General features: G+C 42.8%; 1 protein-coding gene across 3 annotated transcripts; it reads left to right on the top strand.

Annotated features, from left to right (window-relative positions):
- Nucleotides 1-1,937: 1,937 nt before the first annotated feature.
- On the top strand, nt 1,938-15,234 carry LOC104595786 (Tetratricopeptide repeat (TPR)-like superfamily protein). Of its 3 annotated transcripts, XR_016076635.1 has the most exons (3): nt 1,938-3,976; nt 13,550-13,752; nt 14,181-15,234. XR_016076635.1 is itself a non-coding variant. In XM_010256676.3 (2 exons), exon 1 carries the CDS (start codon nt 1,969-1,971, stop codon nt 3,943-3,945), a length of 1,977 nt encoding a protein of 658 aa, XP_010254978.1. In that variant the 5' UTR covers nt 1,938-1,968; the 3' UTR covers nt 3,946-3,976; nt 14,181-15,234. The 3 variants fall into 3 exon arrangements, 2 of the variants coding, with proteins under 2 accessions (XP_010254978.1, XP_010254979.1); XM_010256676.3 differs by lacking the exon at nt 13,550-13,752; XM_010256677.3 differs by lacking the exons at nt 13,550-13,752; nt 14,181-15,234 and adding an exon at nt 4,576-13,542.
- The last annotated feature ends 964 nt before the right edge of the window (nt 15,235-16,198 follow it).

Genomic DNA, 16,198 nt, shown 5'->3' with positions numbered 1-16,198 from the left:
TGAAGAAGAAGGTTGAAATGATGAAATCTACTAGGATCTCACCATAGCCAGGTTCATTGCCTCCAGCCCTGAACCCCAATCTGGGTTCTGCGTCGCCATCATCGTTGACGGTGTGATGACCCTTCTTGTCAACGATTCTTAGAAGGAATCATACAACAAAACCAAAATAAGGAAGCCCAACCAGGTGTTGTTGGCGATTGTAGTGTGAGTGGTAACGAACCCAAGCTTTGTTTTAGTGTCGGTTGGAAAAGGGTATTATAGATTAAGTGATTGAAGTGGAAGTTCAGGGGAAATGAGAGGATTGAAGTGGACGGAATCCTGATTTAGGTGTCTTGGAACGTGTATATTGGTTGAGAGAAATTTATTCAGTGGTTTGGAGAGGAAGATGATGAACTGTATTTTTACCTTTATTTGATATATTTTAAAAAAAGTAATTTATTTTAAAAAATATATTAAAATTATTATTTTTTATTGATATTAGGGCCCAAAAGTTGCCCTTATCGGCTATAACATGATACATGGATTTCTATCTATAATTCCGTATACTTCAGATGTCAACCGCTTCATGCTTTAATGAAATCTTTGCTCGCTATTTGAGAACCATAAGTGGTTAAAAGTTTAAACGGATTAGAGAATTGAACCTGGATCAATCTTTGATCCGATTGGTAGGCGGTACATTAAGCCCATTAATGTTTAGATAGAGTTCAAATCACCTACCAACAAAATAGATTCTAACCCTCTACCAACATGATCTTACACTGTATATCTCATATATGACGCCAATTTCATAGTGAGATGTACTGTGTTAGGTGGGTTTCAGTTCCGTAGTGAGATGTATAGTGTTAGATAAAAGGGTTTCTAGCACACAAGGGCAACTTTTTGTCCTGAATATCAATAAAAAGTAATATTTTTATAAAATAACTAAAATAGGATAACTTTTTTTGGAAAAAATATCAAAAAAGGGTAGTGGTTTTGTGTTCATTATCTTCCTTCTCTTTTTTCACCCAGGAAAATATTTTACAACAACAGACAATCAAAATACCTTTTTACAATGTAAAGCAGTAAAAGAACTACAAAATACTTCCAAGATGGAAGTGCTTTCCCAAAACTTGTTTACATACATTAGACCACAAAACCTCACTCATCACCTATGGCTTTGTTGCTTACTCAAAGCAGCGCTGGTCACAATCTTAATACGCCTAACCCACAACCCACCTTCACACACAAAATGCACTTCCTTGTTGTCGCCACCCTGAAAATACCTGGCTCATCAACATCCCCTTTCCATTTGTGATTCTTATAGAACGTCGAGCTTGGCCCCAACTTGACTTCCTAACAGACTACATTCCTCCTACTTAACTTGACTTTCCCCACCTAAGTATTCCTGTGGCTTCCACCGTCTTCAAAAATTTCCCATGAGGAGCCCCCTTCCCTCCCTTCGTGTGTTTTTGCACATGCGCCCCACTTAGCACGAGCTTCCGAGCAAGCTCATCTAACATCACACACTCATCATCGTATCCACCGTTCCTACTTGCAAGGGAGAGAGCAGTCCCCTCTCGCAGTCTTGATATCACAACGGGGCTCCACATGTGATCAATAATTGACATATGCATCCATGGCAGTCTTGATATCACAACGAGTCCCCTCATGCATTCTTGAGAGAGCAACCATCTAGGCTTCGCCCTTTCTTGATATTTTTTTAAAAAAAGTTATCTTATTTTAATTATTTTATAAAAATATTACTTTTTATTGATATTCAAGACAAAAAGTTGTCCTTATCTGCTAGAAACCCCAGATAAAATTAGTAGAGGGTTAGAACGTGTTTTGTAGTAGTGAGCCTAGTAGTCATTCGGTCCCTCTCTCGGGTCGGGTCGGGTAAAAATTTATCCAATCCAAATGCAACCAACTTCCCTACCCTTTTTATAACCGTTTTAAACAGCAGAGTAAATTGCAGGAAATCAATCGCCGATGCATCCGAGGCACTTCTTCTACCCTACTACTTCCTCAACCTTCGCCAATCTCATACGTAATCAAACTCGTGTGTTCACCTCTGACGCGCCATGCAACCGAGTCTCTCTCTACCTCCAGCGCTCTAGACTCATCGATTCATTTCGACTCGGCCTTCGATCTAAATCGCCTGCCGCGCTTCTCACTCTTTTGAAAAATCCCTCTCTCGACTCCTTCGTCGTCACTCACGCCCTCCGTTCCGCTCCCTCACCGGACTTGGCCCTCTCTCTTGTCGAAACTTTAAACTCTCTCCCGAATTTCACACACACCCAAACTACCCTTCACGCAATTGCCAAAATCCTCGCCAAGTCCGGCCGAAGTGTAGAGCTCCAGAGCCTAATCGACGATATTAATGCTGGCAAATTCACGAATGTTGCCCGAATCAGTTACATGGACCGTCTGCGGTGGCATGCCGCCGCCGCCGACCTGGACTCAGCGGTTCGAGTCTGGAACGAGTTCAAGCTCGCCCTTCCCGGGGGCAAGAAGCATCCCTGTACCGAGTCTTATAATCTTCTCATGAGTCTTTACGCACAGAAAGGTAAGCACTTGGAGGCCGTACAAATGTTCTCTCGGATGATTAGTGAAGGGGCAAACCCTAATTCGAGGACTTACACGGTTATGATCGAGCATCTTGCTAATTCCGGTAAATTGGACTCGGCGGAGGAAGTTTTCAAGAGATTGCCGTCAATGAGGGTTAAACGCACGTCGAGGCAATATTCTGTTTTGGCGCAAAGCTTCATCCTTGTCAAGCGGTTCGACGAAGTTAAGGAGTTGCTCAAGGAAATGCGTATGGATGGAATTTTGCCTGGTCGAACTATGCAATTGTCGTTGAAATGTATGCAGGACGCAGGCTATCTCGAGGAAACAGAAGAATTTATTAGGGAACTATCGCCAGACGAAAGAATTGGACGTGTAGGGTTTTATATGGATGATAGCGACAATGACGAGGATGGAGATGATGATGATAATAGTGGAGAAGCTGATGGAGATGGGATTCAGTTGAAACCATGGTTGGATCCCAGTGCCCTGGCTAGTGCATTGAGTGATTGGAAACCTGGCGAGGTTTCGGCATTGGAGGCTGCAAATTTTGTGTGGACAACGAGGTTAGTATGCAAGATACTTAGAAATTTCAAGAGAGTAGAGACAGCATGGCACTTTTTCTGTTGGGTTGCTTGCCAACCAGAAAATTTCACTCATGATGTCTATACTGTGTCGAGGATGATTACCATTTTAGCACGCCATGGGCATGTCGAGTTGGTTGATCAGCTCATCTCTAAGGTCAAAAGAGAGGGAATTCGTTTACCATTCAGCACTGTGAGATTGATCATTGACTTCTATGGCATTTCAAAGAAAGCTGATGCTGCTCTGAAAGTCTTCCGAAACGCTGAACTAGTTTGTGGCTCATTATCAAAATTTAAATTAATGCTTTTGTATTCTTCTCTTTTATGGACTTTGACCAAGTGTCTGAGGAGTTCGGAAGCCATGGATTTACTTGAAGAGATGATATTATCAGGGACTCTACCAGATATCCAGACATTTTGTGGGCTGATGCAGTACTTTGCGCTTGAAGGGGATTTGAGAACAGTACATAGGTTGTTTGGGATGGTCAGACAAAGTGGTTTGGAGCTTGATGCTTATATGTTTCAGATTCTGATCCGTGCTTACTGTAAGTGTGAGAAGGCGGCCATTGCTTTGAGGGTTTTTGAAGACATGAGGAGCTTGAATTTGATGCCTGATGTTTTCACAAAAGCATTACTTGTGAAGAGTCTCTGGAGGGAAGGGAAACTGAGAGAGGCTGCACTTGTGGAAGAGAGAAGTGAGGAGATAAATGACATTCTTCCTTCTGCATTGCCTGGTCATGTATGGACAGTGAGTTCAGCTGATCTAACAAAAGTTTACAACCTTTACTCCGATGCATTTGCAAAAAATGGTGATTAGAGTTGTAAGGAGCCTCGTGGAGTGCTTTTTGGTAAGTTCTCAACTGCTTTAATAAATTTTGTCAAGATTTTCTTTGTTCTAGGGTTTCACATGATTTTCTTTATTCTTTGTTGGGATCATTCCACATATTCTCTGCATTTTAAGAGTATGTTATGTTCTATCTTCTAGTTAATAAATTTTGGCAAGAAGCAAGGTGCCAACCAGCGGGTTGGTAAGGTCTCCTGTTGGTCGTGGCAGAGACTTGGGATCGAATCCTGCCTGCACCTGGGTTGGGGGATGGGATACCCCCACTGTGTAGCCCTTCAAAAGAAATAAAAAATAATGCAATGTTGTTAAAAAAATAAATTTTGGCAAGAAAAGAAAAAGAGTGATGTGATACACATTAGTGTTATGGTCTTTTAGTGGCTATATATATTCCTGAGCTTATATAGCCAGGATAAGGGCATAAGGCTTCATTGAGTTGAGAATGGTCTAGTGCATTAGTCTTTCAGACTGGATATGCAAATAATGCCCTCTAAGTAATGACCATTGTTTATCATTATCCCCATCTCATCATAACAACCATAAAGACCATTTTAAAGCATCTACCTTTACGTATCACTTCAATTATATTTAGTTATTCTTTTCCAGATGACATTTGATGGTGCGCAATCCGGTCGGTCCTAGCTGTCAACGACCTTGCCTCTGAACGAAGCTACAGGGAACCTGAAACGGAGAAGACGAGGAAACTCTGGGGGGAACCCGGTGTGATTGCTCTGAAGCTCAAGTTAGAATTTTCTCAAAGGCAAGATAAAACCAGATGGCGCAAAGTTCACATACCTTGTTCTTGGGGGGTGGGGAGCCTTTTATAACCACCTTGCGCACTCACTTCTAAACTTCTGTCAGATCGGGTATGATTATCTCTGAGCTCCTGCCAGTTCGGGTGTCATCCCCTCTGCTGGACAGAACCGCCACTGCTCTTTGCCGGAGTCGTCTCTGCGGCTGGCGATGACGGTGGCAGGTGGCGGTGGCAGGTGGCCGTTGAAGTGCGGCTGTCAAGCGTCAGATCCCAAGTCAGTCAGGTGCGCCGCCCTTGGATACGGACCTCCTCGGTGTCACGTATGGTACGTTTGTTCAGTTTGGCGTCCTGGAGGCAAAGTGCTAGAGTGGTGAGTGAGGTGAAGTCTTGAGTTCGGATAGGGGAGTGTCCCAAACTACCATGGGACGGGCCAGTTCGGGTTGTTGCCTTGTGTGAGGCTCGGGGCCTAAGGGAGAGTTCGGGCTCCTCATAGGGAGTTCGGGCCCCTAGTAGGGAGTTCGGGCTGCTGGTAGGGAGTTAGGACTGCTGGTTCCTCCCTTCGGTGCTTGCGCTTTGGGCGTGCTGTTGTGCCGAGCTATTGCCTTTGCCACGTGTTGAGTGATTACGAGGTCGGGCCAAATCATCCTTCATCAATTGCCCCCTACTCCTCGTTCAAGGGACTTGCCTTTGCGCGAGGAGTTCGCAAGGTGGCAGGTGGATTTGTCCGGTACTTCGAACTGGTTTTGACTGATAGCGCGAGGTGCTCGTCCGGATTTTTTCGGGTTTTCTCGAGCGCCAAAGAGACGGAAAATGCGCCAATCTGTCTAAAAATGCTGACAGACGTGGCGGCACGCGCTTATCTCAATTTTCAAAAAAGCGCGCCGCTGGGAGACGTGACAGCGGGTCTTTTCAAATTTGAAAAGACGCACTGCTGCCGCCTTTAATGCGAGGAGACGTGCGCTGGCTTTCTGTCAGTTTCAGAAAGACGTGTGCCGGCGTTCTGTTAGTTTCAGAAAAGACGTGCGCCAATCACGTCTCGGTCTTAGTGGACGTGTGGTCAGCGCGACTGCGGGCCGTCGGATTGGCTTTGATTTGAGCCGTTGATTCTCGGTTACTATGAGTATAAATAGTGGGGGACCCCAGTCGTTTTGTCACTTTTGCGCTTTGCTTCTTGAGCTCGCGTCCAAGCTTTTAGTTCACACTCAAGATTTTAGCTCGTGTTCAAGTTTCCGCAGTCCGTTCAAGCCTTTTTCCGGGTGAGTACTTTCCTGGAATCCATCTTCTCCTCCCGATGTCTAGCTCGGATAGCTCAGACAGTTCTTCAAGGGGGTCCGATGCAAGTTCTACGAACTGAGTTGCATCCCCCGACGGTTCTAGCGAACCTGAGGTAGAACTTGAGGAAGAGTTCGAGCCCGTAGGCCGAGTCGCCTCGGGCAGTTTGGCATCCACCTCTCGTCGAGGTCGGATGTTAGACAAGTTCGGGCCTTCGACCATGATGCCCGAGGGGCTTCAGTCCCTTATTACTCAGTTTAACCTACCTGGTGAGTACGCCTACTTCATACCTTTGGGCAGTTTCCCTTGGGAGCACGGTCCTGATGAGATCGTGATATTCCGGGAGCAGCTCGCCGCGGGGTTGCGCCTGCCTTTCCACCCTCTCCTTGTCTCCGTATCCAAAGTCGGGATTGCAACCGTTTTCTCTATGGGTGAAGCTCGTTCTTCGCCCTGCTCTGTAGGCCGCTCCAGCTCGAGGTCGTCGGCCGCCTTGGTTTTTCCCTTCAGGGTGGCAACATAACACTTGTGGGACTCAAGCTGGTCGCCCCGCGCTACCCCCACACCGAAGTCTGTAGGAAACTTCATTGCCAGATAGTAGGTGGAGACCACTGCCCGCAGAATATGCGTAATTGGCCGCCCTATTATGGCATTGTATGGGGAAGGGGTCGCGACCACCAGGAAATCGTGGTTGAGTCTGACTGCACAAGGCCATGTGCCGATTTCCACAGGTACTGTTATCTTCCCGAGGGGCCTGACTTTCTCTCCGCTGAAGCCCACCAGAGGAGTGTTTGCGGGCTTCAGCTCGTTTCTTTGCAATTGTAGCTAGTCAAATGCCGACTTGAAGAGGATGTCCGCCGAACTACCTGAATCCACAAGTACGCGCCTGACTTCGAAGTCGCTGATCTTTAGTTTTATGACAAGCGCGTCATCGTGGGGATAGTGGACACCTCGCGCATCGTCTTCCGTGAAGAAGATCGGTTCTTCTGTCTTCGGCCTCTTTGGAGGGTTCTGTTCTTCTCGGGCTGCCTCGCGAACTGACGTTCGGGCTGCCGCCAAAGTACACCCTGCTACCACCGAACCTCCCACTATCACATGGATGGTTCCCCAAACTGGCCTTTCTTCCGGAGACTATCGTTGCAACGCTTCGGCTGGTCTACTGTTGGATTCGGGGGCATCCTTTCTGGTCTACTGCTCCCCTTGTCGACCTGCCTTATTGTTACTATTATGCTGTACAAAATTTCTCAAGTATCCGCGACGGATGAGTCCCTCTATCTCGTCTCGGAGATTATTACATTGTTCGGTACTATGACCGTGATCTCTATGAAAACTACAGTACAAATTTTTATTTCTTTCATTTGGATTCCCCTTTAGGCGAGGTGGCCACTTCACGTATGGGGCGTCTTTGATCGTCATCAAGATCTCGGTCCACCTCGTGTTTAACGGTGTGTAATCCGTCCGAACTGCTAAGGGAGCTCGGAACGGCGGGCTTGGCTTCGCCTCCTGGGCCAGGTTTCTTCTGTCACCTTGGTTGGAGGGCTCACCTTCTCTTTTCCTTTTCTCGACCCCGCCTTCGGTCCTTTGGTTGATCTCTCCTCTGTTCTCATGAACTTGTCCGCAAGGTTGAGGAATTCGGCCACGGTCGCGGGTTGGCTGGCTACTATGTGCCATTTGAACTCCTTGTGCGTTACTCCTCTCTTGGCCGCCGCGAGTTGTACCGCGGGGTCTAACCGTGGTATCTGCAAGCACGCTTCATTGAACCGCTTGATGTAGCCCCGGATGGATTCTCCTTCTCTCTGGACTACTCCGAAGATGCTTTCCTCGGTTCTGGGGCACCGCTTGCTGGTAACGAAGTGTGTGGTGAAGACCTGCACGAACTGGGTCCAGCTTCTTATTGACCCGGGGGCTAGGTTCCTGTACTAGGTGCGGGCCACCCCCCTGAAGGTGGTGGTGAAGGCCACGCACATGCACAATTCACTGGCCCTGGCGAGGTGCATTTGGGACTGGAAAGCATCGACGTGGTCGTTGGGGTCAAAGGACCCATCATACTTGTCCAAAGGTGGGAGCTTGAAGTCTCTGGGCATGGGGACTGCCAGGAGTTTTGATGCGAGGGGGGAAGGAACTGAGAGAATTGGGGCAGCTTTTACCTCGTCCGATCTCGTCTCTTCCTTACCTCTGAGTTTGGGCAGGACACGGGTGGCAGTTCGGCGACTTCGCCGGCACCTTCATTGTTGAGTGGGCCTGGTACTGGCACTGCTGGCCTATGTGTTGCCGAGCTCGATGGGCCCGGAATGTTGGTAGTCTGCTAGGGGGTTGAATCGGTTCTCTGTGAGCGGGAACTCAGGCTTGGAGCGCCGAGGTGCTGACTTTGCGGGCGAGGTTCCCGACCCGCTTGCGAGCTGCGAGGCGGGGGTGGTCTTCCTTTCCCTTCGGCCTGGGGATGAGGCCTGGCTGTTAGGGGGGTTCTGGAGTTGGGAGGCTTCTCCTCGGTGAGGGCGTCCACCCTGATGGGAGGCCTTAACCGGCTTCGGAGCAGGGTGCCGAGGTGGAAGCAGTGACTGGTTCAGGGGTAGTTGGGGGAACTGCTGCTGATAGTGATGTTGAGAGAGGTGGTGTAGTACTTGGTGCTGCTGGAGTTGATGCTGTTGGAATTGTTGCATTTGGGCTTGCATTGCCCGCATGCATTGCATCAGGTCGTCAAACTGGTTCTGGCGGGTCGCCAGGGGGATAGCAGTTGGTTCAGCAAAAGTTGTTTCGGCTGGGAGTGGAAGAGGGACGTTCATGGCAAGAAGGTTTACGGGCGCCACTGCTTGTGGCGCATTCAAGCTGGGGATCCCATCCACCGGGAGGGGGATGGTGAATTGTCCGATGCACACCACGGGGACTTGGAGTTGTTCCCCGGTGGTGTTCGTCTCTGTGCCATGTCCGGCATTGCTGGAAGAAGCCATGAGAGTTAGGGTTTTTGGGAAAGGAAGAGGTTATGAGAGTTTTAGAGGGAGGCTTTTAGAAGCTATTCCCACAGACGACGCCAATTGATGGTGCGCAATCCATCCGGTCCTAGCTGTCAACGACCTTGCCTCTGAACGGAGCTACAGGGAACCTGAAACGGAGAAGACGAGGAAACTCTGGGGGGAACCCGATGTGATTGCTCCGAAGCTCAAGTTAGAATTCTCTCAAAGGCAAGATAAAACCAGATGGCGCAAAGTTCACATACCTTGTTCTTGGGGGGTGGGGAGCCTTTTATAACCACCTCGCGCACTCACTTCTAAGCTTCTGTCATATCGGGTATGATTATCTCTGAGCTCCTGCCAGTTCGGATGTCATCCCCTCTGCTGGACAGAACCGCCACTGCTCTCTTTGTCAGAGTCGTCTCTGCGGTTGACGATGACGGTGGTAGGTGGCCGTTGAAGTGCGGCTGTCAAGCGTCAGATCCCAAGTCAGTCAGGTGCGCCGCCCTTGGATACGGACCTCCTCGGTGTCAGGTATGGTACGTTTGTTCAGTTTGGTGTCCTGGAGGCAAAGTGCTGGAGTGGTGAGCGAGGTGAAGCCTTGAGTTCGGATAGGGGAGTGTCTCGAACTGCCATGGGACGGGCCAGTTCGGGTTGTTGCCTTGTGTGAGGCTCGGGGCCTAAGGGAGATTTTGGGCTCCTCGTAGGGAGTTCGGGCCCCTAGTAGGGAGTTCGGGCTGCTGGTAGGGAGTTTGGACTGCTGGTTCCTCCCTTCGGTGCTTGTGCTTGGGGCGTGCTGTTGTGCTGAGCTGTTGCCTTTGCCACGTGTTGAGTGATTACGAGGTCCGGCCAAATCTTCCTTCATCAACATTCACATACACAATTATACAAGGAAAATTCTCAGAAACCATAGAATATACAGTAACGTTTGGGAAACACCATATACAACATCTGTTCAGATTTCACAATGTGTGAAGTGGAAAATATTAGAAGGCAACAGTCCTAATCAATAAAAGGAATGTTTACTAATGGTTGAAATCTAAGTATAGCTTGTTCTAATGGTCCTAACTCCTAATTGTCCAAATAAAAGGAGACCTTTTCTTGTTTCCTGGAGTGAAGTTCAAATATATAATGCATATTATAGTATGAAAATTAGGAATTCCATTTGCAAATATAATCAATTGGTGGTTCAGGGCCCATTTTATTTCTCTTCCCATTCAGGAGTGAGTTGTGGTACAGGGCTGGTAAGGAGTTTCCGCAAACAAGGGTTCATTCTTGATCCTTCAAAACATCCTGCCTTTGTCATTATGCTAGTGCCTATGGAATGAGTTGGGTCCATGTACCTTTTAAATTCCAGTGAAGGTAATAATAGGCAAAATAGAGAGACATATTGTGTGTTGGATATCCAATTAGAAAGAAACCCAAGGCTCAAATGGTGATCATTTTTGGAACCAATGAGGTCTGGTTATTGGACTTTGGGAGTTCAGATAGGAAGCATAGTTTTCAAGGCGCCAAGGCGAGGCTAGGTGATAGGGGGGTGCCTTGTCGCCTAGTTGCCTAGGCAATGGATTTTTTCAAGTAAAAATCACATATCCTAGGGTAGTTCCCTAGGTTCCATAACCAACATTCTTTAATAATATCCATAATTTTCATAAGAAAATTATAAACTTCATGTTTAAGTCTAGAAAATCAACATATTTATGAGAAGAAAACGAAGGAAGGAAAGAAAATTCAAAAAATATAGGGGCTGAACCCCTATTTTGAGTGCTTCCCTTATTTATTGGTTCGGATTTTTAAGTCGTAGAGGACTCAATACAGTAGTTAGCAATGTTTGTGTTGATTAAACCCTAACAAATAAGAAAATAATAAAAAGAAATTAGTTTATAAACACAAAAAATGATTGTTTTTCTTTAATAATGTCTATTTTATAATTATAATCTCAAAAAGAATTACAATATAAAAGTATTTAATTACGCAGTATGCAAAACTGCTCGGCAACTGGACGAGGCGAGCCTCCAAGGGCACCTTGTCGCCTAGGCGTCGCCTTGACAACTATGAGAGGAAAGGTGAAAGTACTGAGAATAATCCTATTTTATTGGATTCCTCCTCCTATTAATTACTTTAAGGTAATCTGAGTGTTAGTGGGAGAGGATGAGCTATTCATGATTCTGCAAAGAGGTTTCTTGCTGCTTCTCTCATAGCTATGGAGTTTGCTTAAATATGAAGGCTGAGACAAAGTCTTTTACTGGAAGACCTTGTTTTAGCCAAGAAAATGGGTTATGGTAGCATTGTTGACATTTCAGACTCCAAGGCTTTGGTGGATATCATGAAGGGCATTGTTAAAAAAACCTTGGAAGCTTTGGTACTTATTACATCTGGTTGATGAGATTAAGAGGATACTTTGACATTGTTTGTACTTATACAGAAGGGAACAAGGTTACTGTTTCTTTGGCTTAATAAAGCATATGACACCAAGGAGAATTCTGATTATTATAACAGGTCTGATTTACCTATGAATATACAATAGCTATATTAAGGAATGATACTTATCTATCAAAAAAGGTATGATACTTTTGGGTTTGCCTTTAGATGTAATGATGGATAGCTTTTCTTTGTCTCTTTGATGATCTTCAGGCTTTTTCTGTACTTTATATGAATTGAAGATCATTTTGTATTGATTTTCATAGGCTGTCTTGAGAGGTTAATAAAATTTTTCAGTGGCCGCCCTCCATCAAGATAATGTTTGGGGATTAAGAAAATGAGGTCCGGTTATTTTTTATTGTTCATTTGATGTGTAATTTCCTGTACATTTATTTTTCTACATGTTTTTCTTTTCATTTATCAACCATGTTAAGCCCTTGAATATGTTATACTCTTGGGTGGCAAGTCATAAATTGTTTAAAGGAAGAAACAACTTTTTTTTGTTCAATTTGGAAAATCATTTTGTATACTCATAATAAATATATATACTAATAAATATTAAATTAAATTGATGTATACACATTCACATTTTTGTTTTTTTGTTTTTCTCACATTTTATTTATTCCATCATTTTTCAACAGTTACTAATTGTATCCCGATATCTCACATTATATAAACCATTAAATTATGGATTTTTACATTTAAATGACTTATTTACAATCATTAAAACTCGTAATTATTGTTAGTAATATAATTTTTAGGATATATTTGAATTTCCTTATATATTTATGTGTACCTTATTTTTTGTTTGTATCTATGCGTATCAAAAGTGTATCTCGATACATCTCTTAAAATTGCCTTTCCGATACACCTTGTGTTTCCAATATTTTGGACCTTGATATAGTTTGCTTGGTATACATGTACAGTTGTATATTCTTTATGTACAGTGTCTCAATGTACAGGGGCTTCTCTTTGTATCTTTTTGGATTCTGAATTCAGTACTTAACAGTTTAAAAAAAAAAGAGTCCTTGCATGTGATCCTGGGCCTATGCGTTTTTTTGAAAGAGTGTTTTCTGTGTTTTGAAAGCGGTGTTAAAATAAATTCTGCATGATATGTTATTTTCCTTGTAAAGTATTAAAAAAGTAGTAAAGAACTAGAAAAGACCTTACTGTTGCAATGGCATTAATGATCTAGTTCCACTGCCATAATCACCATCTATATTTTATTTTTCAAAACCATAGAACAGAAGAGTGTGTCTGTGTGTGACTTACCACTCATTTTCCCTCCCTCCCTCCCCCCCCCCCCCTCTCTCTCTCTCTCTTCCAGCTCGGGCAAAACATAAGGAGAGAAAAGAAAGGAAACAGGCAAATGACATACTTCCATTGCAGGTCCAATTCCATGTTCCTGAGACTGTGCTTAATGGCTGTCCGTGGTGATCCAGCCCATGGCTTAGTCTGTGGCTTCAACTGTGGCCTTGATGGCTCCAATCATCTTCCCAGCCCATGGCTTTGTCAATATTTTGTTATTGTAAATTGTGTTGAATTTTAGTTATGTGATTATGGACCAGTTCCTAATCTCCGCCATTGTAGTCCAATGGGTGCATTTGATTGCCAAGTATGATTTCCAAAGGTAGATTCTGTTTATTGTGTTGGTAAGTTTCCATATGGCCTACCTCTTATACACTCATTTCCTAAATCACAGGCAAGATCTGAAGGCTTAAAATTTTATTGTTTTATGGATAAATCTCTGTTCCTTTTCTTCTAATTCATGCAGGTAGAAGTAGCTAAGCATTTGGATGTTTAATGAATTGGACCTGGTCGTGTGCTGCACTTTTGCTTATTTGAGCTCCTTATTTTAGATAAAAATGCAAATAGGCAAATTTATTTTGGTCCTTGTGTCTATATTTTCCCTCCTTCCTAGTAAAAGCTAAGGTGCAGTTGTCTGGTTTTCATAGTGACAGTTCGGTCCATATGTTACCTCTTTCAATGGTCTGGTTGAAACCAGAGTTTGTGTCCCATTACAAACTTGCATATCAATGAACTTCCACATTTGTATTACAAGAAGTTTGAGGGCACAATTGCCAATTTTCCACATCATAATCAGTTTCCGTTGTCTTATCAATTTATTTCTTTCCATAAATAAGCAAAAACTATTCTAATCATAGATCATATCATTGTGGATTTGTAGTTTTGTACCAATGTTCTGAAAGGCATCCAAGGCGCTTATTCATTGACGCTTGCCTCAAGGCAAATGCCCGAGGGTCATGCATAAAGTATAATGCACATAAGCCAATCTTTGAGGTGCTTTATGTCAAACATGTGCTTCATTCATTAATCGAAGTAGGGTTCTCATCACAAGAGGGAATTAAAGACAAATTCCAAGATTACCTGGTGTGTTAATTTTTTATTTGTATGTATAGGATTTTCAACACTCAATTGGGGTTTTGATTTTTCATTAAACTGTCTAAAAGGATTCCTAAGAAAGCTAATTACTACTTTTGAATCTTTGTTTATGTGACAAGTAATTCATCTCTGCATTTTTTTTTCTTTACATAAAACTGTCCTTTTTTCACAGTTCTATACTTCTCTTATTTTAATCCATGTTTTTCTTTTTCCTTGAAATAATGATACCTAATGAGGCTTAAGCATCATTCTTGAGGCTTGAACCTCAAATATTAGATGTAATTGTACCTCAATAGTGAGCTATTCAGCTACCCATCAAAAAGAAGAGTTTGCTGTTCAGCTTCATAACTATCTTCTTTCTACCATTTTTGAATGCAACCTAATGTCAATACTAATGAACTGTTCCTCTGGTGCAGATTACTGTTTATTTGCCCTCAGAGCCCAGCAGTGTTATTTATGAAATGTGACATTATTCTGGATTAAAGCAGAGAAAGATGGATATGCAAAATGTCAAGCTGTCAGGAGAGATTTTCTGTATGGCAGCACAACCTCAGTACAGCATACCACATTGTATTTTGGAGGAGGTTGGTCGTCAATGCCATTATTTAGTCTATATTCATAAACATGGTAAGTCAGCGTACCTGGCTATTGAAGTCACTGCTTTGATTATTCTTCAAGGTTTCCCTAAACCTACAGTTTTTCTGGAAGACCCATTGGTAACATTTAGATCAGTAGTTTTTTTGGAGTGGGGTGGGGTGAGATGATTTAAGAAATACATCAATCACATTTAACTTCCCAAAAAAGTCCATAATTAAGGAGATTCAATCCTGGGAAGAGGCCACCAGGTGTCATAAGAAACATAATAGAAATGTTATCAGGCATATAACTAGATGAATTCAAAGAGAGATTTTGTCAATTCATTGATCCCCAACAATTTGTCTGATTTTTTCTGCCTTTACCAAGATGTGGCACCAAGTTTCTCAAATTAGAATGCAATTGGCAATGGATTATAGCTGAGGATTGTTATAGAGGACATCAATGGACAGTTGAGCAAGAAAGCAGAATTCTTGCATCTAAGACAGCTGATCACTCCTGGTCACACTGCTTTGTTGAACTTCTGTCTGGAGATACAGAAGTGGCACGTACAAAAATGGTTTAGATTCAGCTGATCTTAGGATCCCATGATTTAGAATCACAAGCTACAGAAGTGGTTCCAGAGTTTGAGTTTTTACCCTTAGAAACTTCTCTTGAAATTTGTTTTTCTTGACTACTTTTATCTATTCATGGAAAGCAATATCAAGTTAAGATGGCTACTACTCAGCGGCCATTGCTTGATGCAGTGGTAAAATCTTGGGCTGACAAGCTGGTAAGACTTGGAACCCAGACTTGATTCAGAGTTTGTTGCCAAGCTGGTAAGCTTGTGTTTGTAAGGATGTTTTGCTCTATAAAGTGAGTTTTCTCCCCTTTTAATTCTTGAGTGAGGAAGAGGTTGGTAATTGCAAAGATGTGTAGGTCGAGTTCCAACAGAAAATACTTATTGAAGTTTGACTATATTGAGAATCTACTTTGTAGGTTATTGTTGCCTCTAGGTGGTAGTTCCAACAGAAAATGCTTCTCTGTTTTACAGGGCAAAGAAGTCATTGTTGCCTCTAGGTGATAGTTCTCTATGTTGATGTGCTAAAGTAAAATGAAACTAAGAATGACTGACAAGACTCAATAGGGGTGTCAATCGACTGGTTTTGGATTGGATCCAATCCGATTCAAATCTTATTAGATTGGTCAATCCAAAATAAATTGGTCCATGTTCTTATTGGTCTGAATTGGACTTAAACCAAAATTTCAATAATCCAATCATGAGGCCAAACCCTTGTCTAATTTGAAACCAATCAAAACTGAAGCCAATATGAAATCACTTTTATGAAAGTATTTTTATGAAAACACTTTCACAAAAGCACTTTTATAAAAGTAATTTTATGAAAAGTAATTTTACAAAAGCACTTTTATAAAAATATTTTTATAAAAGTATTTTTATGAACACTTTTACAGAAGTAGTTTTATAAAATATTATAAAAACACTTTTACAAATGTATTTTTATTAAAGCACTTTTATAAAAGTGCTTTTACACAAGCATTTTTATGAAATCATTTTTACAAAATTACTTTTATGAAAGCACTTTTATGGAAGTACTTTTATAAAAGCACTTTTATGAAAGTACTTTTACAAAAGCATTTTTATAAAAATACTTCTATGAAAGTACTTTTATAAAAACATTTCTATGAAAGTACTTTTATAAAATCACTTCTACAGAAGTACTTGTACGAAAATGCTTTGATAAAAGCACTTATGCAAAAGTGTTTTTTCAATGTCGAAAGGGTATATTTTTGTAATTTTCATATTTTTTTTTCATTTTAATATATCTTTATAAATTTTTAT

Source organism: Nelumbo nucifera, chromosome 5 (genome assembly GCF_055504915.1).
Source record: "Nelumbo nucifera cultivar China Antique chromosome 5, China Antique-T2T, whole genome shotgun sequence".
Lineage (NCBI taxonomy): Eukaryota > Viridiplantae > Streptophyta > Magnoliopsida > Proteales > Nelumbonaceae > Nelumbo > Nelumbo nucifera.
This window is presented reverse-complemented; position numbering and strand designations above follow the sequence as displayed.

Bases quoted from the DNA above. Each gene is read 5' to 3' on its own strand.
- LOC104595786 (XM_010256676.3), top strand. From the start codon at position 1,969: ATGCATCCGAGGCACTTCTTCTACCCTACTACTTCCTCAACCTTCGCC.